Here is a 24,000-nt window from a genome sequence, read left to right on the forward strand (position 1 = left end):
ATTAGCGAATCTCCTAAAAAGACGCAAAAGCCAGTAGTTGAGATTTGATCATTTGGGTTTCCTCCCCAATCAGCATCAGTATTGTTGAGATTAGGTGGTTTTAAGTTTAAGTCTTCTTAGATTAGAGGTTATTTGAAATTTTAATTTAATGATGGACTTAGATGTAATTTATTCTTTTTGGCCTCTCTCTATTTAACATAGAGAGTAGCCCTAATAACAGATTAACGAGTTCTTTTATTGTGCAGTCGACTCTCTCCTTTTCTCTCTCTCTCTCTACCCAGGTGTCTGCGCATCACATCTACCTTCTACATGGTATCAGAGCCTTTGATCTCGAGAGCGTGATAAATAGGGATTGATCTTCACCAACGAAAAAAAAATATTGAAATCAGGTTTGTTTTTTTTTGTGTAAGATCTGATAACAGATCTGGGATTTGACCCAGATCTGTCATCAGATCTAAGGGAGCAGATGTGGATGCGTGTCTTTGGTCTAGTAGCCGTAACCCTTGAGCTCCTCAGTTTGGAGTATTTTTTTTCTACCGTGATTTCCTGCTGTTTGGGAGTAGCAGCAATCTCATTTCCTGTGTTGTTGCGTGTGATCGAGATTCATTCCCTGTGTTGTTGTGTGTGATCGAGATATGACTGATTTGTTTAACCGTGACCTGAAGAACTGATATTCTTATTGGTTGTCGAGCTTTATATGTTTGGGAGCAGCAGTTGTCGTGATTCCTTTTTTGCGTCTGCATATTATCGTTGGTCGTGATTCCCTGGATTTTAGTTGGTTGTTTTATTTCAGAATATGGATTTCAACAGCCGTAATTCCCTGATGTGCCGTGGTTTTTTTTTAAACATGTGTGCTGTGAAAGAAGCATGTTAGTTTTAGTTGATCTTTCTGTCGTGGAAACAGCAGGCGTGATTCCCTGTTGTGTTTGAAAATATCTCTGTTTGTGGGTTGTTGTTCTTTCTGTCGTGGAAACAGCAGGCGTGATTCCCTGCTGTGTTGGAAAATTCTTCTTGTTTGTGGGTTGATGTTCTTTACTGGTTGTCATATTGCCTAACGCGTGATTATAACACTTGTTGTTCAAGTGAGGTAATCTGATTTTTTTTTGTTTGCTGTAATAGAATTACATCTTCAGTATGGCTGAAACTTCGAAATGTGATTCCAAAATTGAACATATTGGGGAGTAAAGGATTTTGCCAATCCCTTCTCGTACGGCTCTTCTGTAAGGTTCAATGAAACCAACTATGCCAGGTGGTCCAGAACTTTTATGATGTCGGTATCTGGACATCGTAGAAAACATATTTTGTTGGAAGACGAACCCACTGAAAAATTGGGAAAATATGTTACTTGGGATGAAGATAATGACATAGTTATGTCATGGATCATGAATAGTGTCGAACCCCATATTGCAGATGGATTAATTTACTATAATACAACCAAACTGATGTGGGACAATCTTCGAGATACATACTCACAAGAAACTAATGTGAGTCGTATCTTGCAAGTCGAACAGGAGATATATAATTTGCAGCAGGGAGATCAGACCTTGGCCCAGTATTATGCCTCTGTCAAAACTGTGTTTGAAAGATTCAACGCTCATAGGCCTCTTTGTTGCTCAAAGCAAAAGGATCATCAAGAACAAACTATGGTTGTTCGCTTTCTTACAGGTCTCTCTTCAGAATTTTCTGTTGCAAAAGTCCAAATGTTGACTAGATCAGATGTACCTACTCTTGCTGATGTATACAATCGTCTGAGTAGACTTGCGATTTCTCTTCCACAATCTCAGTCTGTGACTCAGTCATTTGCTCTTGTTGTCTCATCTGGTTATGGGCGTGGAAATATTCAGAATATCAGAGGACGAGGTCGTGGACAAGGTATGGGAGGCAGAGGAAAGCCTCAATGTACATTCTGTGGAAAATCTAGACATTTAGAAGATCATTGCTGGGATAAGCATGGTCGGCCAACCTCTTCTTCATCAAAGTCATATGCTCCTAAAGCAAATATTACTACTCTCGAGGCAACAAATGTACAGGATAATATCTCTGCAAGTGACCGTAGTATCACCCTCAGTCATGCTGAATATGATGAGTTGATAGCTCTTTGTCCTTTGAGTTCCACTCCTCCTGTAGCTGGTGTTGCCTACTCAACAGAAAATCATCTTCATCCGACTGACAGTAAGTGGATTATTGACTCTGGTGCATCCAGATACTTGTGTGGAAATTCACTTGTTTTTTCATATCTAAAGGATATTACTGTTCATCGAGGAGTCTCATTAGCCGATGGGAGTTCCTCCCCGGTTGTTGGTCAGGGAAATATTTTTATATCCTCCTCCTTACAGTTGAAAAATGTTCTTCATACTCCAAACTTTCCTCAAAGTTTACTCTTTGTTAGTTGCCTTACAAAAGAACAAAATTGTAGAGTAATATTTGATCCGATGGGTTGTCATTTTCAGGATTTGCTGACGGGGAAGAAGATTGGTGGAGGCTATGAAGAAAATGGAGTCTACTACCTACATCATCCAGTGGGTAATGTTCATGCTGCAGTGAAACACTCATTCAATCCTGTTCAGTGGCATCGTCGTCTTGGTCATCCTTCATTGTCAAGCTTCATTCGGTATTTCCTCAAATTCCTTCCACTACATCATTTCAGTGTGAAGCATGTCAGTTGTGCAAGCATCATCGAAGTTCGTTCCCTTCGAGTCAGAGTCAGTCTAGTAATAAAGTTTTTGAACTTCTTCATGCAGATGTATGGGGTCCTAGTAAGATTCCTACTAGGACTCAGTGTCTATACTATCTTGTTATTGTTGATGATTTCTCTAAGTTTTCATGGGTGTTTTTAATAAAAGAACGATATGAAGTTCCAAGTATTATCAAATCCTTAATTCTTGAAATAAAAACTCAGTTTGAATCTATTGTCAAGATTGTTCGCACTGATAATGCTCTTGAGTTTAAATCAAAAGTTCTGTTACAATTTTACCAAGATCATGGCATTCAACCCCAAACTTCCTGTGCCTATTCATCTCAACAAAATGGGGTGGCTGAGCGAAAACATCGGCACCTGCTTGATGTTGCCTGGACCATTATGATTTAATCTAATGTTCCTACGTCATACTGAGGTGATGCGATTACCACTGCTTGTTATCTGATCAACCGCATGCCTTCATCTTCTGTGGGTGATCAAATTCCATTACATATCCTAAAACCTAATGCCCCACTCTTCTCTTTCTCGCCAAAAATATTTGGATGTGTTTGTTTTGTACACAAACTTGGCCCTGACCGTGATAAATTAGCTACTCAAGCTACAAAATGCATATTTATAGGTTATCCCAAAAATCAAAAGGGATATTGATGTTATGATCCTATTTCTCACTGAGAGTATGTCAGTGCGGATGTATCTTTCTTGAAATCCACTCCATATTACTCTAGTACCGGTTCCCCGCTACAGGTTGATCCAGCTTAGTCTTTTCCATTACCTATACCTCCTTTTCCTTTGGAATTTGTGCCCTCATTACCGAACCAAACTTCATCCTCTTCAAGATTTAATAATCCTCCATTGGTATATGTGCGTAGAGCTCCACCTCCGCAAGTGCCTTCATCTTCTTCTTCCCCTGAGGTAAGTACTACTGACAATAGTGATATTCATGATGATGATAACAGGCCTATTGCTCTACGCAAGGGGACACAACAATGTACCTTATATCCCATATCTCATTTTGTCTTTGATGCCAGAATTGGAAATCCGATGAAAACTTGTATTTCAGCCTTATCTGCTGAAACTATTCCTCTGAACTATCAACAGGCAAAGCTTGATAACCGCTAGAAGCTAGCTATGCAAGAAGAAGTGGATGCTTTAGTATCTCAGCATACATGGGATCTAGTTGATTCCCCAGCAGATGCTGACATTGTTGGATGTAAATGGGTATATACAATAAAGTACAAATCTGATGGTTCTATTAAAAGGTACAAGGCTAGATTAGTAGCAAAAGGGTATACTCAGACATATGGTATTGATTTCTTTGAAACCTTTTCCCCTGTTGCACGGATGGGTACCATTCGTCTTGTTCTCTCAGTAGTTGTTCAACATGGTTGGAGCTTGTGCCAATTAGATGTGAAAAATGCATTTCTATATGGGGATCTATCTGAGACCGTTTACATGCAACAACCTCCAGGATTCGAGGTTGAGGGGAGTGTAGGATTCGAGGTTGAGGGGGACTGTCAGAAGGTGTGTAGATTGAGAAAGGCGATTTATGGATTGAAACAAAGTCCTCGTGCATGGTTTCAAAAGTTGTTTGAAGTGATGTCACGCCTTGGCTTTAATAGGTCAGCGGCAGATCACACGTTATTTATCAAGAAAACTAACTCAGACATAGTTGTTAAGGTGGTATATGTGGATGACATCATTCTTACAGGAGACAATGTGAAAGATATTGAAACCACAAAGGCTCATCTTCAAAAACACTTTGTTACAAAAGACCTTGGTTCACTTAGATATTTCCTAGGTATAGAAGTTGCTATGAGCCGTGAAGGGATGGTTTTGTCTCAACGGAAGTATGTTCTTGACTTAAAGGAAACGGGAATGTTGGGAGCTAAACCAGCAAATATTCCCATGGACCATAAAGTTCAGTTGTTTGAAGAAGGGTCAAAACCGGCTGATAGCAAAAGTTATCGCTCCCTAGTAGGGAAGCTACTGTATGTAACTGCGACCAGGCCGGATATTGCTTTAGCAGTAAGCAAAGTTAGCCAGTTTATAGACAAACCAACTGAGGTACACTGGAATGTAGCTATAATGATTCTCAGATATCTAAAATCTTCTCCTGAAAAGGGGTTATTGTTCAGGAAAGGTGGAACTCTTGAGATAGTGGCCTATTCTGATGCTGACTATGCAGGATCTGTAGTGGATAGAAAATCTACCACAGGATTCTGTGTGTTTCTGGGAGACAACTTGATTTCTTGGAGAAGTAAGAAACAAAATGTGGTTTCTAGGTCGAGTGCAGAATCAGAATATTGGGCTATGGCCCAAATAGATGCTGAATTGATGTGGGTTCGTACTGTTCTTCATGATCTTCAGGTGAAGGTTTCCTCTCCTATGACCATGATGTGTGATAACAAGGCTGCAACATGTATAGTGAACAATCATGTCTTTCATGAGAGAACAAAGCGCATTGAGGTTGATTGCCACTATGTAAGGGATATGGTTCAAGCTGGTCATATCACTACCAAATATCTAAAGTCGGAAGACCAAGTTGCAGATATGTTTACAAAGCCTCTTGCTAGACCAAATTTCTCAAAATGTTGTGACAAGTTGAGCATGATTGATATCTATGCTCCAGCTTGAGGGGGAGTGTTGAGATTAGGTGGTTTTAAGTTTAAATCTTCTTAGATTAGAGGTTATTTGAAATTTTAATTTAATGGTGGACTTAGATGTAATTTATTCTTTTTGGCCTCTCTCTATTTAACATAGAGAGTAGCCCTAATAATAGATTAACGAGTTCTTTTATTGTGCAACCGACTCTCTCTCTCTCTCTCTCTACCCAGGTGTCTGCGCATCACATCTACCTTCTACAAATATAAGCAAGTAAATCTAATGAAGAGAGTGAGGATAGAAATAGCCCTTTAGTTAAAGTATTTTTTATGTAGCGAATAATCCGAAGCACAACACTCATGTGCACAATTGTAAGTAAGTGCTGAAATTGACTTGCGGAGTGCACAGCATGAGCAATATCAGGCCTGGTGATAGTCAGATAGGTGAGAGATCCAATGAGTTGTTAGTAGGGTGTAGGATCATCCAGTAGAACTCCATCCTCTAACCGTAATTTAGCGTTGATAACCTCTAGAGTCTCCACCTTTTTGTCAGCTGAAATCCCAAATTTTGAACATATATCTGCAGCAAACTTCATCTGTGACAAAATATACCCTCGAGGAGAGTATGCTACTTTGATACCAAAAAAATACCTAAGAAAACCCAAATCAGACATATCAAAGTTATCTTTTAACATATTTTTAACAGTAAGAATCTTACTTTCATCATTGCCTGTGATGATCATATCATCAACATAAAGTAGAAGGATGATAATACTATTATCTACACTTTTAATAAAGAGAGCAACGAAAGCCCAATTTTATCATGATAGCACTAAATCTATCATACCAAGCCTTAGGGGCATGTTTAAGACCATATAAAGCTTTTAATAATCTAAGAGTTTGACCTTGGTTAACATTAATTCTCGGCGGAGGATTCATATATACTTCTTCATTTAATTGACCATTAAGAAAGGCATATTTAACATTTAGTTGGAATATAGGCCATTTCTTAGATGATGCAACAGCAATTGAAGTTCTAACACTTGTCATGCGAGCCACTTAAGTAAAAGTCTCCTCGTAGCCGATACCGTATTCTTGTGAGTATCCCTTAGTTACCAATCTGACTTTATATCATTCTAGGGAACCATCAATTTTTGTCTTGACTTTATAGACCCAATGACATCCAATAGCTTTTTTATTTGGAGGAAGTTTAACTATTTCCCAAGTTTTAGCCTTATTTAAAGCATCTAGTTCAACTTTCATTGCTTCAACCCAATGAGATATATTTTTTTCTTGATTATAATGAAAAGGCTCATAGTATGAATGCAAGGCTATTAGACAAACTCTAGAATTAGATGAAAGAGATTCATATGAGACAAACCTATTAGAAGGAATTTATTCTCTAGAGGATCGCCTAAGGAAAGTCTCTTCTAGCGGTTTATTAAGCCGCAAGAATTTTTCTAAAGCACTAATAGGTTGTTCTTGTTCACGCCGGGTGTAAACTTGAAGATTGTCACCATTAGTTGGTGATACTTCAATATTATGAGAATCATCACTATTATGTGTATTTTCTAAGATTTCTGGATCATTTTTATCATCTAAAAGGTCATTGAGAAACATATGTTCAATTTCATTTGGATTATCTAATATTTCAAAACCGTTTTCATTTTCTAAAAATGTCACATCCTTGGAAACGTATAGCTTATTATTTTTGTAGTCAAAACATTTATAGCCCTTTTTATTTTCACCATATCCTAAAAATACACATTCAATTGCTTTTGGTGATAATTTATCCCTTTTATGTAAAAGAACAAAACATTTACATCCAAAAATACGAAGACGATTGTAATTGGGCGTCATGTTAAAAAGTTTTTCATAAGGAGAGACATTATTTAATTTTGAAGATGGCATTCTGTTGATTAAATAGGTGGAGGTTAACACGGCTTCGGCCCAAAAAAAATTGAAATATTTTTAGAGATAAGTAATGATCTAGTGGTTTCTAAAATATGTCTATGTTTTCTTTCTGCTAGCCCATTTTGTTGAGGAGTTCTTGGGCATGATCTTTGATGACAAATGTCATGTTTTAAATATAATTGAAACTCATTTGATAAGTATTCTCCACCCGAATCGGATCTAAGAATGGATATGCGGCTTTGAAATTGATTTTGAACTTTTATACAAATTCTTTAAAGTTGAAAACTTCTGATTTAAGATTAAGAAAATAGATCCACACATATCTAGTATAAATCATCAATAAAAGTAACATAACATGAATAACCACCTTTAGATAGAACCGAAGATGGTCCCCATACATCAGAATGCACCAATTCAAATGGTCTTATTGACACAAAGGTTCTAATTGGAAAAGGAATAGACTTCATTTTTCCAAAAATGCAATCTTTGAAATTAATATTTTTTTCTTTATAAAATTTGTTTCAAAAAGGAAAAGGATACATTTTAGAGTAACTTGGATGTTCAAGTCTTTTATGCCAAGTTTCAATACTTTTATCTTGGATATAAGTACAAAAAGAAGTATTAGGGAGGGTTAAGTGATCCATAAAATAAAGATCTTCCTTTCTATGGCCTTGCCCAATCTGCTTCCTAGACCGAAGATCCTGCACAAAGCACCCTTGAGATGAGAAAGATATTTCACATCCATGGTCGGCAATTTGGGAAACGGAAAAAAGGTTAAGATTTAGTTTAGGAACTATTCTTACTTTTGGAACAAAGAAATTTTGAATATTTTTTTATTTAAGAGTCCCAATACCATTTATTTTAAGAAAAGTTCCATCGATCGTAGAGACAAAATATTTTTGAATTGGTGCACACGTTGGTTAATGCATTTTCATGGGGAGTCATGTGAAAAGAAGCTCCGGAATCTAAAATCAAGGAATATGTACTGGAAGGTGATGAGGAGGCAATAGCAGCACCGGAGGTGGAGGAAGTGGCCTTTAGAGTTTGTTGGAGAGCCATGGAAATTTGACCAAGAGTAGCCTTGAGATCCCCGTTTTTCCCTTCATCTTCTTTGGAGGATTCCTCAACGAAAGCCACCTTTGGCTTGAAAGTCCCATTTAACTTTGGGCAAACGAATTTGATAAGTCCCGGCTCATAACAATGGTGACATATAATCATCTTCCTTCCACCACTCCCTTGTTTACCAAAATAAGGTGGCTTGTATGTTTTAACATGGTTGCCGGGTTTAGACACGGCAAGAACTTCATCCATACTTTTACTCATGTCATGCCTAGTCTCTTCTTAAGTAATTTCGGCAATAGCATCCTCTAATGGAGGAATAGTGGATCTATGGAGTAGTGAAGATCTAACTTGTTCAAATTCGAGACGAAGCCCAAATAAAAATTGAAACAATCTATCTTGTTCCATTTGCTTTTGTCTAAGTTTCATATCCTCCGTAGCCACCCATTTAGACTCTAAGAGAGTCAATTCATCCCACAAAGGGTTTAGAGCACTATAGTAATCTTGTATGCTCACATCCCCTTGTTTTGTGGTTCTCACTTTTTCATGCAAAAAGTAAGCTCTTGCAAGATCTTTTTGGGTATACAAACCCTTCATAAAAAACCAAACTTCATTGGCTCGGCGAAATTTAGCAATATTAGCAGATACCTTAAGTTCAACATTATTCATAAACCATGCTAGGATTTTTGCATGGTTACTCTCCCAATCTTCCACTTGGTGTTGATGATCTTCTATTGCTTTGAGGCGAGCATCACCCTCGAGTTTTTTCTTGATCTCCTTCCATCTTTGTGAGCTTTAGTTAGGGCTCCGGAACGGTCCCCATTACATAACCCCAAAGCTTCTTTCCTTTGAGATTATTTTTCATTGTGGATGCCCACATCATGCAATTTTTTCCATTGAGCTTGAATGATAGGTCGATCTTGGCTTCCATTGCTTTGATATGAAGGTGCAAAAAGAGGAAGTAGAGAGAGACATGATTTTCACCTTGAAGAATTGTATGGCTCTGATACCATGTAATGAAGTATGCCGAAGAATCAATAATGCAAATGCATTCACAATGTCCAACACATGGACTTAGCACAACGGCACAAGAGGATAAATCCACTAAAGGGACAATATGAAAGGCCTTGCAACAAGGCTACACATAAAATAAATACTCCGTTTATTGGAGAGGAGCTCTCTAAAAGCATGAGAAAATACAAGGGGGATGCACCCCTATTTATACACAAGGAGGCACTCAAGGGGCTCCCAAGAGAGTCGTTGGGAGCCCCCAACGGTCACAATTGTGACCATTGGGGGCCCCAGCGACTCTATGGTGGGGCCCCTTAAGTGGCTCAAAAAAAGGATTTTAAAAAAATAAAAAAGAAAAGAAATACAGAAAAAATAAAAAAAATAAAAACAAGTACCCCTATAGGGTATTTGTGAAAAGACCATAATACCCCTATCGGGTATTATGGTGTAAATATATATATATATATATATATTGTTACAATTGTTTTAACAATATGAACTCTAGAAGAACTGGAATAGAGTCATCCAGATGACTAGAAAGATCCAGACTTCTTATGAACGAGATGATCTGCCTCTTTCAGGTTAAGAAATTAGAGTTGTTCAACTTCTCGGACATGAATTGACTAGGAAAACTTGAGGAAAGACAATACCAGGAAGGAATCCATATTCCAAAGAAAGAGAAAATCGGAATTCAAAAATGAATGAAACAAAGAAAAAAATGGGTTCAGAATAGAATTTAATCTCAAATAAAATATGTTGCCTCTCTCACTCTAATCACTGACAATATTTAAACCAGAGGTAGCAAACCAGACATTGTTGTAAAGACAGATCTGAACAATATTCAACCAATATTGTGCACGTCACTTTAGATTAAGACGTTGCGTCTTTGAATCACGATGGGATAAAAAAGGATCCAAAAAAACAAACAGAAAAGAAAGATTGATCAAGAAATAAGAAGAGAAATCACTATTCCAAGAGAATAAGGTCCGCAAAATGAGAGTGGGGTTAAATAATATGAAATAAACCCAAAGAGATAACAAAAACACGATGGAGGAAGAAAGCCACGATTTCAAGGAAGTAACCTTGACAAAACCGGGATTGAGAAATAGCCTTACCAAAACACGAATCAGAATCAAGAGGAGAAAGAAAAAGAAGAAAAACATTGGCAAAATCGACAAGAAGTTGGAATGGAAAAGCAGAGTTACCGGAAGCGTTCCTACTATAGGGGAAGCGCGCTTCGAAAGCGCGAAACGTGGCGCTTCCGAAATGCATGGGGAAGCGCACGCTTATGACAGGAAGCGCGTCCCCTTTAATGGGGGACGCGTACCCCATTAAAAGGGGACGAGTATCCCATTAGAGGGGTATGTGTACCCCATTAAAGGGGTACGCATTTTACCATTTTACCCTTTTTTTTAAAAGAAAGATTTTTTTCATTAACGGTAAAATGGGAAATTTCAAAAAATCGTGAAATAAAAACTCGAAAGAGAGGCTTAGGGTATGTCTGATGATATTGAGGGTTTAATGTAATCCAATAGGTGAGTGTTTGGGTCTCAGATGGATTGTATTTTGGTCGTTTTGATGTATACCATCAGACATACGTGATTTGGGTTGATATTATTCATGTTTGGCTGAGTTCTCGTGATGCTTATGAAGTGGTACTAGAGGCGGTAACCTGGATTTGGCTTGATGCGCTTATCGGCATTGTGAGGTAAGTTTATCTCATTGTATTGATGGCTTGGATACTATGTCACAGGGATTTGGCTAGCAGGGTGCCCCACCCGCATCGACGCGACTCGACGCGGGTGCGGCACCGGGTGCGGTCAACCCGACCCTGGGTGCGTTGACCGCACCCAGGGTTATTTTTGTCCATTTTTTTTTAGATTTTTTTTTTAAAAAAAAAATTGCCCTAAGAAATGGTCTGCGGAATTTAAAAAAAAATCTTTTGGGGGGGGGGGGGCACTGCCCCCCTATAACTGGGGGGAGCCCCCGCACCCCCCTTCCTGCAAGGGCAAAAACAATGAATCAGGCTCCACAACTCATCACTTTCATCTTTAGGGACAACCATATAAGATAAAAAAATGGTAAAAAGTAAGTTGGGCATAAATGTCATGGATCTTAACAGCTACCATACATTCATATATATATATATATATATATATATATATATATATATATATATATATATTATTTTTACATTTTTGCCCCTGCCGCACCCCGCACTTGGATTTTTTAGAAGTGCTGAATCCCCGCACCCGCACCCATGTGACATAGCTTGGATATCATGTATGATATTTGTGGTAGTATGGATGTGATATACTCAGTTTGGATGTGAACTTATTGTTAGTTCTCGCTTACTTTTGGTGCCTATAGTTAAGTATTCATATTCATATGAAGCTAGTTGTATGATATTTTATTGGTGTTATCGTGCCGAGTTTTAGATATATTCTGCATATTTTTTCTTGGTGTTCTATTTGTGTGAAGGGACATTAACAACAAATACAATATCTCGAATCTCCAATGCTTAGCCAATTTTACAATGTTGAACACTAAATTCATGTATAAGATCTGGCAATCAACATAAAATAAAAAAAAACAATAAAAATTGAGAATCATATCCCAAAATCGCTTCCCTTTCGCTTCTCATTTGAATCCTATGTCGCTTCTTTTTTCGCTTCTTAGGTCGCTTCCTATATCGCTTCTGAGACGCTTCCTAGGTCGCTTCTGAGATGCTTCTCGGTTCGCTCCTAAGTCGTCCCGCGCTTCCCGCTTCCTAAAATTTTAGAAGTGCCTCGCTTCCCGCTTCCGCTTCCCGTATCGTTTCCCGCTCCCGCTTCCTCGACTGGCAACTCTGTGGAAAAGTAAGAAAATGAATTACCTTAGGAAGAAGCAAGAATGTCGATTTTGATGGTCATAAAGAAGTCACGATCTCTAAGCCCTGGATTTGTTGCTCTGATACCATGTTAGAATTTAGGGAATCCGTTGTTCAATGACACGAAGAGAAAAGAAAATGCAAGAGAAAATATGCTGCAGTAGAAACCACGATTCCTCACACAGGGAATCGGTGCACAAGTCTTCATTATATATATTTTCTAATACAACAGCTATTAATGAAGATGCGTCAATCCTGTAGATAATAAACATAGATTGGATTCAGATCTGATCCAGATTCTGGCCCAAATATTAAAGATGATTTCTTTTCAAAGGCCAATCTAACATCAACTTATTTGATAAATAGAATGGTCTCATCATTTTCGCAAAACATATCCTCTTATGAAAAATTATTTGAAAGAACACCCGACTTCAATCGATTGCAGATCTTTGGTTGTAAGTTTTTTGTTCTTTTCCATAAAAGAGATAAATTGTCTCCAAAAGTTATTGAATGTGTATTCATGGGTTATGGAGAAAACCAAAAAAGGATAAAGATGTTTTGATCCTAAGAATAACAAACTATATGTTTCTAAAGATGTAACCTTTTTGAAAAATGAAATGGTTTTGAAAAGACCAAAGAAAATAATAAAGTTGATTATACATTTTTATTTGATTTCTTGCCACAAGAAGAGTTGAATTCTTGTGATGATTCTTCAGATGACATAGGGGATAATCCCTTAAATATCAATGAAAATGGTGATGATAATGTGGAAGAATCATATATAAAAAACAATATTGTTGATAAACCTATTAAAACTTATACCCAGCGTGAACAAAGGAATCCTCTAAATGCTTTACAAAAATATTCTCAAAATCCATCATTAGAGGAAACCTCCCTTAGGAGATCCAATCGTATCTCCAACCCACCAAACAGGTTTGTATCTCATGACACGTTAACACCAAAATATATATTATGTCTAATTGGATTGCATTTCTATCATGAGCCATCACATTATAATGAAGCAAAAAATCTTTTTCAATGTGTTGAAGCTATGAATATAGAACTTAGCGCTCTTGAAAAAGCTAAAACATGGAAAATAACTTCATTACTCATAGGAAAGAAATCTATAGGATGTAGATAGCTTTTTAAGGTTAAAACCAAGAGTAATGGGTCTCTAGAACGATACAAAGCTAGGCTAGTGGCCAAAAGGTACTTTCAAGAGTATGGTATTGACTATTAAGAAACATTCGCTACGGTAGCTAAAATGACTAGTGTTAGGACCCTCATAGCCGTTGCATCTATTAAAAAATGGTAAATCTACCAACTAGATGTGAAAATGCATTTCTAAATGGTGAATTAAATGAAGAGGCTTACATGGATCCTCCGTCGAGGTTTTGTATTGAAAAAGGTAAAATCCTTAAACTTAAAAAAAAACTTATATGGTCTAAAACAAGCTCCAAAAGTTTGGCATGATAAATTTAGTAATGTAATGACTCATTTGGGTTTTCATTCATGTTATACTGACGATGCTCTTTTTGTTAAAAGTACAGGTTCTATGGTTGTTATTCTTCTACTTTATGTAGATGATATGATTATCACAGGGAGTGACAAACAAGGAATTAGTAATATTAAAAATATCTATAAAAAAAACTTTTATATGTCTGATTTAGGTTTCTTAATATACTTCTTAGGTATTGAAGTTGTGTACTCAGAGGATACATTTTTTCTCAAATGAAACTTGTTACTGATATTTGTATTAAGTATGGTATTTTAGATGATAAGAAAATAAAAAAAACCATAATTAATTAATGTTAAATTAAGGTTGGAAGACGGGACTCGACTCGAAGATCCTACTCCTTACCGCTAATTTGTTGGGTGACTCACATGCTTATCCATCACTCAACCAGACATAGCTCATGCAGTTCACTCCGCCAGTCAGTTTCAGCATGCCCCTACCACTGTGCACATGAGTGTTGTCTTGAGAATTGTCATATACATCAAGAATACTATAATCAAGGGGGGTTTTCTATCCTCATCTTCTGTATTTGATTTACATGCCTATACTGATGTTGACTGGGGTGAAAATCTCAATGATAAAGTCTCAACTACAGATTATTGTGTGTTTTTAGGTGATTGATTTCATGGAAATGCAAGAAGCAATATAATGTATCTCTATCATCTACTGAAGCCGAATATTGTGTAATGACTACTACAACCATGGAGCTTGTGTGGCTTCGAAGTCTTCTTAGTGATATGGGCATAATCATCTTCACTCCTTCGAAGATGTGCTGCGACAATAAGAGTGCAATTTATATCGAAAGCAACTGCATCTTTCATGAGCGTACTAAACATATCGAGATGGATTGTCATTATGTACGTGATGAATATTTGAGGAGAACTATTGCATTGTCGTATGTCATATCATAGTACCAGTTGGCGGATTTCTTTACAAAAGCTCTTCTTGCACCTCGCTTTATTTTTTTCCTTAGCAAACTTTCAGTTATTTTTTCGTAAATTTGGGGGGTGTTAATATATATCATCCATTTTTGTTCTAGTTTGCCCGATAGGGGCATTTTCGTCTTTTCACATATACTTCATTGTTTTCTAGAAACAACTATTTTTCCTAGTTTAGTTTTCATATTTCCTTTAATATACTTTTTCCTTTTTCTATTTCCTTTTTTTTATATCATTTGGGGCCCCACTCATGGAGTTGTTGGGAGCTCCACAACTACTCTAGGAGGGAGCTCCCAATGGCCACCCCTCTACTCATTATTTGTGTATAAATAAGAGATGTCCCCTCTTGTTTTCCTCATGTATTCTAAGCCTCCTTTAATAAGATTTTTATTCATTACTTGTTGGCATTGTAATGAAAAAGGGCAGAAGCACCAATAAAGCAAACCACTCTTGAAGAGTGATCTCAAGAGCCAAGAACACAAACGCTAAAAGTGTATACAAAAACCCAATAAAGGGAAAAATGACTAAAAGTCATAAGTTGGATATTATAGAAGAAAGAAAGAAGAGGGTAAAAAACCCTTGCTAATACAAGAGAAAGCCTTCTCTATTTATAGAGGAGGAAACCAAAGAGGAGGGACCACAAGGGGATCGGATCCCATCTAGTCGTTGGGAGCCCCAACGGTCAAGATGAGTGGGGCCCCTTGTAGTCTTACAAAAAGCAAAACAAAAAAAGAAAAAAAAAAGGAAAAAGTAAAAAAGGAGAGAAAAGGAAAGGAGGAAGGATTGCATGGGGATTTACCAAAATACCCCTATCAGGTATTTGGAGAATAAGAAAACAAAAAAAAACAAATATGTATATATATACATAAATGTATATATACTTATATATATACATATGTATATATATATAAGTATATGTATATATATATATTTATATATACATAATTTAACACGCCCCCTCAAACTTTACGGGGAGAAGACCAAAAGTTTGCTAAGAAGAAACATAAATCATGGAGTTGGGAGCGCTTTGGTGAAGAAGTCATCCAGTTGATATTCTAAAGTAACGTATGGTAATGTGATAGTTCCTCTGAGATATTTGTCTCGAACATAATGGCAATCCATTTCGATATGCTTTGTCCGCTCATGAAAAGTATGATTGCTTGCGATGTAGATCGCACTTTTGTTATCACAGCAGAGCTTAGTGGGAGAGGGAATGAGGGCGCTCATGTCACCAAGGAGACTTCTAAGCCATACGATTTCCATAGTTGTCATTGTCATGGCCCGATATTCAGCTTCAGTGGAAGATAGTGAGACCTTTTGTTGCTTCTTACATCTCCACGAAATGAGAGATTCACCTAAAAAATGCAAACACCAGTAGTTGAGATATGATCATTGGGATTTCCTCCCAAGTCAGCATCAGTAAAAGCAGTTAATTCAAGAGATGATGAAGAGGATAAGAAGAGCCATTTGGAGATGGTATTTTTAATGTATCGCACAATTCGCATCACGGCCGCCATATGAACTAAAGTAAGTGCATGCTGAAACTGACTTGCAGCATGAACCGCATGAGCTATATTTGGACGGGTGATGGATAAATAGGTGAGAGATCCAATTAATTGACGATAGGGGGTTGGATCCTCAAGTAGAACACCATCCTCAAGTCTCAATTTTGCATTGATAACTTCGGGAGTCTCAACTTTATTTTCATCAGATATTCATGACTTGGTACAAATGTCTGCTGCTAATTTCATTTGAGATAGAATGTATCAACGGGAGGAGTAAGCCACTTCAATTCCTAAAAAATATCTCAAGAATCCAAGGTCAGACACATCAAAAGTTTCCTTTGACATAGACTTCACATCATTTACCCCCTTTTTGTCACTCCAGTGATGATCATATCATCAACATACAACAGTAGAATAACAATGAAATCACATGTTTTCTTAATAAAAAGAGCAGTGTCAGTATAACAAGAAGTAAATCCCAAATTGATTAATACATTACTAAACTTGTCATACCAAGCTTTAGGAGCTTGCTTAAGTCCATATAAGGCCTTTTTTAATTTTAAAATTTTACCATTTAAATTCATACCCGGAGGTGGTTCCATATAAACTTCTTCACTTAAACTTCCATTTAAAAAAGCATTTTTAACATCAAGTTGAAAAATTGGCCATTTTTTAATAGAGGTTATAGCAATAAGAGCTCGAACACTAGTCATTCGAGCAACTGAGGCAAAAGTTTCATCATAATCCACCCCATATTCTTGGGCATACCCTTTGGCTACTACTAACCTAGTCTTATATCTTTCTAAAGAGCCATCACTCTTAGTTTTTTACTTTAAAAACCCATCTACATCCAATGGGTTTCTTGCCATTGGGTGGATCAATGACTTCCCAAGTTTGTGCCCTTTTAAGGGCATTAAGTTCTAGTTTCATTGCTTTATTCCAATAAGCATATTGTTTAGCATCATTATAATGAGACGGTTCATGAAATGAGTGAAGAGCTAACATACATGCTCGAAAATTTGGAGAAAAAGAATCATAAGATACAAATCTATTTGGTATTTTAGAAATACGATTTGATCTTCTTTGAGAAGATTCTTCAATCGACTCATTTTGAGAGAATTTTTCAAGGGCACAAGGAGGATTACTTTCATTCCTTCTAGAGTAGACTTGTGTTTGCCTTGGTATATTTTCTTCTAAATTTTGATCATCATTTGGAGGTTCAAAATTATTCTCTATGAGAGTTTCACTAGATTCAACATGATCATCTATGACTTTTTCTTGAGGTAACAAGTCAAATAAAAAAGAGTAATCAATATTTTCATTTGGTTTATGCGAAAAACCATTTCCTTCTTCTAAAAATGTGACATCTTTTGAGATATAAAGTTTGTTTTTTAATATGTCAAAACATCGATAGCCTTTTTGTTTTTCGCCATATCCTAAGAAAATACATTCAATTGCCCTTGAAGAAAGTTTATCATTTTTGTGAGTTAGAACAAAGCATTACATCCGAAAATTCTTAGTCTTTTATAATCGGGAGACATATTGTAAAGTTTTTCAAATGGAGAAAGATTTTTCAAAGAAGATGAAGGGGTTCTATTGATAAGATATGTTGAGGTTAGAACCGCTTCGGCCCAAAAGGATTTTAGAATATTTTTTGAAATTAATAAAGTTCTTGTGGTTTCTATTATGTGTATATGCTTTCTTTCCGCAAGACCATTTTGTTGCGGAGTGTTTGGACAAGAACGTTGATGGCAAATACCATTTTCTTTCAAATAGATTTGAAATTCATTGGACATATATTTGCCTCCCGAATCGGATCTAAGAATGGATAGATTTCCTAAAAATTGATTTTTAACCATTGCATGAAATTCTTTAAAGAAGGAGAAAACTTCGGATTTGCGACTTAAGAAGTAAATCCATGTAAATTGAGTGAAATCATCAATAAAGACCACATAGTATGAAAATCCTCCTTTGGATAAAATAGGGGAAGGTCCCCATACATCCGAATGAACAAGTTCAAAAGGCCGAGTGGTGACATAATTTCTTTGAGGAAATGGAATAGCTTTAGATTTTTCAAAAATGCAATCTTTACAAGTCATGTGTTTGTCTTTACAAGTATTGTTCAAAAAAAGAAAAAGAGACATCTTTACAAAATTTGGATGACCAAGTCTCTCATGTCAAATTCCAATAATTTTGTCCTTTATAAGATTGCAAAATGACTTCGATGGAAGAGTCAAAAAGCCCATAAAATAAAGATCACCCCTTCTATGGCCTTGCCCAATCAGCTTCCCTGACTGGAGATCTTGCACAGTGCAATCTTTAGGTGAGAAAGAGACTTGGCATCCATGATCGGTGATTTGGGAAACGGAAAAAAAAATTAGATTAATTTTTGGAATGACTCTTACTTTAGGAACGAAGAAGTTTTGAGAAGTTTTAAAATCAGGTGTTCCAATACTTTCAATTTTTAAAGATGTCCTATCAGCCGTTGAAACATAAGAAGATATAGGTTTGGAAGAAACATTAGAAAGAGAGTTTTTATAAGATGTCATATGAAAAGAAGCACCGGAGTCTAGTATCCACATACCTCGAAGTGATGAAGAATAGGCGATGGCGGCTCCTGATGTTGAAGATGAAGAAGTCTTGAGAAGATGTCGGAGAACTTCAGAGATATGATTAAGAGTTTATTTGATATCTCCTTCTTTGACATTTTCTTCCTTCTTTGGAGAATTTTCTCCAACCGCGGCCACTTTTCCCTTAAGCTTTGGGCAAACCGGCTTGATATGTCCCAGTTCATTACAATAGTGACAAATCACTCCCTTTCTATATCCATTATTTTTTTTAAAGTGGGGAGGATTATATGCTTTTACATTTGATTTGGGCCTAGTAACGGCCAAAACTTCATCACTCTTAATACTTATGCCAAGACGAGTTTCTTCTTGGCATACTTCGACAAGGGCATCTTCAATGGGTAAGGCTTTACTTCTATGGAGAAGGGATGCCCTAACTTGTTCAAATTCCGGCTGAAGACCATAAAGGAATTGGAAAAAATGCTCTTTTTCAATTTGTTCTCTTCTCAACTCAATATCTTCCGAAGCCACCCATTTGGGCTCAAGAAAAACAAGCTCATCCCGAAGAGGGGTTAAATAACTAAAGTAATCATGGACACTTATATCCGCTTGTCTAGCAGAACGAATTTTTTCTTGACAAAAAAATTGTCTAGCTAGATCCTTTTGGGTATACATACCCTTAAGAAAGAACCATGTCTCATTGGCTCTTCTAAATTTAGCAATGTTGGCACAAATTTTGAGGTCCACATTGTTCATAAACCATGCCAAAATTTTGGCATGGTTATTTTCCCAATCCTTAACTTTGGATTGATAGTCATTGATAGCTTTGATGTGCTCATCGTCATCTAAAGCTTTTTCAATCCCACTTTCAATTTTAGTGAGAACAAGAGAGGGTTCGGGAGTAGTTCTCATAACAAAACCCCAAAGTTTTTTACCTCTTAGATGATTTTCCATAGCGAAGGCCCACATCAGGTAATTGGATCCATTGAACTTAAAAGAGAGCTCTACTTTAGATTTGTGTTCTATAGGTACTGAATAGTCTTCCTTTCTTCAAAAGCTTGAGAGGCACACGTCCCAAGATACCAAAAAGAAGAGAAGCCCGATCACCAACCTCGCTCTGATACCATGTAATGAAAAAGGGCGGAAGCACCAATAAAGCAAACCACTCTTGAAGAGTGATCTCAAGAGCCAAGAACACAAACACTAAAAGTGTATTCAAAAACCCACTAAAGGGAAAAATGACTAAAAGTCATAAGTTGGATATTATAGAAGAAAGAAAGAAGAGGATAAAAAAACCTTGCTAATACAAGAGAAAGCCTCCTCTATTTATAGAGGAGGAAACCAAAGAGGAGGGACCACAAGGGGGCTCCCATCTAGTCGTTGGTACCCCAACAGTCATAAATATGACCGTTGGGGCCCCAACGACAAGATGAGTGGGGCCCCTTGTAGTCTTACAAAAAGGAAAACAAAAAAAGAAAAAAAAAAGGAAAAAGTAAAAAAGGAGAGAAAAGGAAAGGAGGAAGGATTACATGGGGATTTACCAAAATACCCCTATCGGGTATTTGGAGAATAAGAAAACAAAAAAAGGAAATATGTATATATATACATATATGTATATATACGTATGTATATATATATAAGTATATATATATATTTATATATACATAATTTAACAGGCATTGCCTTTGAAGGCTTTTGTATTGTCCCATATTGAACTTCTTGCTTATGTGCTCATTGTGCTTTTGTAATTGTCCACTGTTGGACTTGGTTGATGCTTTTGCATCTTAGGCCTGTAATTCCGCATACTTCATTAAAGTCATACCCTTCATACCCGTACCTGCACCCGTACCCAGGCTTGTAATTCCGCATACTTCATTAAAGTCATACCCTTTGTACCCGCACCCGTACCCAGGTGACATAGGAGAATATGAGATTGTAAAGCAGAAAAACATAATTTATCCATTAGATGAAGACCCCAACCAGCAAATTGCCAAATAAACTTGTAAATAAGAAAATCAGCATTCGACAAGGGAGAAAATGAGCTTTGAAAAGCAGAAAAGCATAATTTAATCAGTTATTTGATTTTAGATATAAATTTAGAGTCAACTTTACATAGATGCAGTGGGATTTGCAAATTAACAAAAGGCTGATTTCGCGAAGAACACTGTCAGTATTTACAAATTTACAGATTTCAGCACAGCATTATTGGGCGATGGCCCAGAAAAATCAATGTGGATCTACCAGAGTTCCAACAATTCTTTGCCCAATAAAACCATAATCAAACAAATCTAGATGACAAAATTATAATCAAACTCCAGAGGTCGACTGGATGAAAGCAAGACAAGATGCAGCATAACCGGGATCACATACCTCCATGACCATCATAAACCCCAAAAAATGAAGTGCAACCATCAAGATCTGGAATAGCAGCATGCTACAAACCATGGAGTAAAAAGAAATGAGGAACGAGATCAACATCATTGATATGCAACGTCAAGCAATTAGGCAGGATTTAAAAGGTACATATTTAATGTCATGATCTTTAGTATTTTAAGAGCCATATTGGCATATCAGATTAGTACTTGAAGTTTGAAATCCGTATAATGAATATTGTCTCCAAGATATTACTGTAGTGTCATAATGCACTAATGAACTGCAAAAGTATTTGAGATGACATTCAGAACTAAAAGCAACATCATTTCAGAACTTCAACTAAAAAGCAAGTTTATGAATAAGGATCCATAAATTTGCTTCAATATGTGATTGTGTGCACGTGTATGTGTATGTGTATGTGCATGTGGAAGGATGGATTTGTTTACAATAGGATTATGGTGGATGTAAACAAGTTCATCAACTTTAATGATTCCTTCACAAATTTTAAAATGCCCTGGCAGTATTTAATTTCAGACAGAAATGGCAAGTTGTTTTTGCAAATTTATAAAAAGTATAACTTCATCTACCAAGTTATACTTTGTAAGACTAGGTAATCATTTTTCTTGAACATGATCATATTTATAAATCTACAAAAGGTACTATTTATGCTGTTGAAGATCAAGTATTACCATAAAATTTCTCAATATTTGTTAAGAATGCAATTTGCTGAACCTGTTATTATCCACTGAGTCAAAGAAAAAGGGTTTCATGTAGGCACCAACTGATTTCCTCCAAATCTTTATTGCCCAAAATTCCATTTGCTAGTCCAAAAGGTATCATGTGACCAGGTCATACCAGTGTTCCTAAAATTTGTGTAACATACCTGAATAGTCTCAAATTACATTATCTAATTTTTCTTCCCTCTAAATATTATGTTTTTGCTAATTTTAGAGTGAGATAAACTCTTTACATACAGTGTCACGGGCCTATTTCTTCAATAGGTCAGTGTGGCACGACGGTCCTTCCTTACCGCTGCAAGCCTTTCCGGTCGCTCGCTTGCCGCTGCGCTTTGAGTATAGAGAGTGAAAGAGAGCGAAAGAGAAGAGAGGGAGAGAAATTGCAATCACTTGAAGGTAATCACAATGAGGGTGAACAAAGAAAGCTCAATGCATTTGCATTCATTCACTATTTTGCCCGTAAGCTCGTTATAGTTAGGGTATTGATCAACCTGAACCAAAGTGCAAGGGTAGCTCGAAGAAAGTTCCAAATGACTCAACACTTACATCATGACTCAACCAAAGCAAAACAGACTCTAGACACAACTGTACAAAGTAGGTCACGAGGGAACATGCCCCCCTTCAAATCATGTGTCGCCCTCGGCGTCATCTGTTTCATAGTAAGCCATGACTTTATCTTAATAGCGGCTCTTCATCAAGAATGTTGGCTCCCAATGTCGGTTCCACTGCACAAAATACTTCTTCGCTTCGCCCAAGTAGTTGACTTTGTGACGAAGGATCTTGTTAATACGCTTCTCGGCCTGTTGTGTTGTTGGAGCCCTCTGCATGATAGGAGCATGTTGTGGCACGCTACGTTCTAGATCCCTCTCGTCCGCATAAAACGGTTTTAGGTTGCACATGTGAAACACCAGGTGCACCTTGAAGTCCGACGATAGGTCCAACTTGCCCACTTTCTTAGTGATAGTGAATGGTCCCTCATACTTTCTGATCAGTCTGCGGTGTCGTTCATGAAAGATGTTTATGCGATCAGGATAAAGCTTTACCAACACTTGATCTCCAACACGGAACTCAGCAGGCCGACGATGCTTGTCCGCCCACTTTTTCATCATCTTAGCCGCCTTGTGCAGAAATATCTTCGCCAGCTCGGTCTGCTTGTGTCAGTCTCGAACAAACTAATAGGCAAAAGATGGCCTTCCCTTCTCATGTGCAGCTAAAGTATGCGGAGTCAGCGGTTGCTGTCTCGTGGCTATCTCGAACGAGTTGTGGCCTGAAGACTCACTCTTCTGAAGATTGTAGAAGAATTGGGCCACGTCCAGGAGCTTCACCCAGTATTTCTGACTGGCACTAACAAAGTGCCTAAGGTACTGCTCCAACAGTCCGTTAATGCACTTTGTCTGTGGGTGAAAACTTGTTGAAAATAACATATCAGAACCGAGTAGCTGAAACACTTCATGTCAGAATTTGCCCGTGAAGTGAGCATCACGATCGCTTACAATGCTTCTTGAAACACCCCAGTGCTTCACAACATTCTTGACGAACAGCTCCGCAGTCTTTTCTACGGGGCACTCCTTTAAAGCTGGGATGAAGGTGGCGTACTTAGAGAAACGATCCACCACCACCAGGATGGAGCTGAAGTCATCTACCTTTGACAGACTAACAATGAAGTCCATGGAAATGTTTTCCCAAGGACGTTCTAGAATAGGTAGAAGCTCAAGGAGGTTGGCAGTCTTTTGGTTGGTCATCTTGTCTTGCTGCCAGACGAGGCACATTCGCACATACCCCTCTACATCGTCTCTCATCTGCGGTCAATAGTAGTTGTGCTCAAGGAGTGTTGAGGTTCGCTCCTGTCCTGGATGACCGGCCCATAATGTATCATGGCACTCCTTAAGCAGTTTGCGATGAAGGCTTCCCCACCGCGGCACGAAAACGCGTCTCCCTTTAGTCACAAGGAGGTCATCCCATAGCCAAAATCGTCGAGTTTTTCTTGCTTGCGTCAGAGAAAAAAGGTGTTGCATCGTGTCTTGTTGCATACCTTTACGGATGCGGTCCAACAATGCACCCTCCAAGTGAACTTCGAAAGGCTCTGCTCGTGCAGTCGTCAGTTCCGCCTTGCGACTCAAGGCGTCAGCAACAACATTGGTCTTTCCCACCTTATACTTCAAAGCAAAGTCGAACTTAACCAAAAACATTTACCATCGAGCTTGCTTGGGCAT

At 37.5% G+C, this 24,000-nt stretch overlaps 1 protein-coding gene across 11 annotated transcripts in view; it reads right to left on the reverse strand.

Moving 5' to 3' along the window:
- LOC149842199 (putative protein phosphatase 2C 58) overlaps window positions 1-24,000 on the reverse strand; it is a 90,633-nt gene that overhangs the window by 40,982 nt on the left and 25,651 nt on the right. For all 11 annotated transcript variants that reach the window (XM_089998981.1, XM_089998989.1, XM_089998983.1 and 8 more), the window contains one exon: window positions 21,048-21,111. In XM_089998981.1, coding sequence (XP_089855107.1) covers window positions 21,048-21,111 — 64 coding nt within the window. The remainder of the gene's footprint in view (window positions 1-21,047; window positions 21,112-24,000) is intronic.

This window comes from Nuphar pumila, chromosome 3, assembly GCF_984573655.1.
Source record: "Nuphar pumila chromosome 3, dmNupPumi1.hap1.1, whole genome shotgun sequence".
NCBI classification, from domain to species: Eukaryota; Viridiplantae; Streptophyta; class Magnoliopsida; order Nymphaeales; family Nymphaeaceae; genus Nuphar; species Nuphar pumila.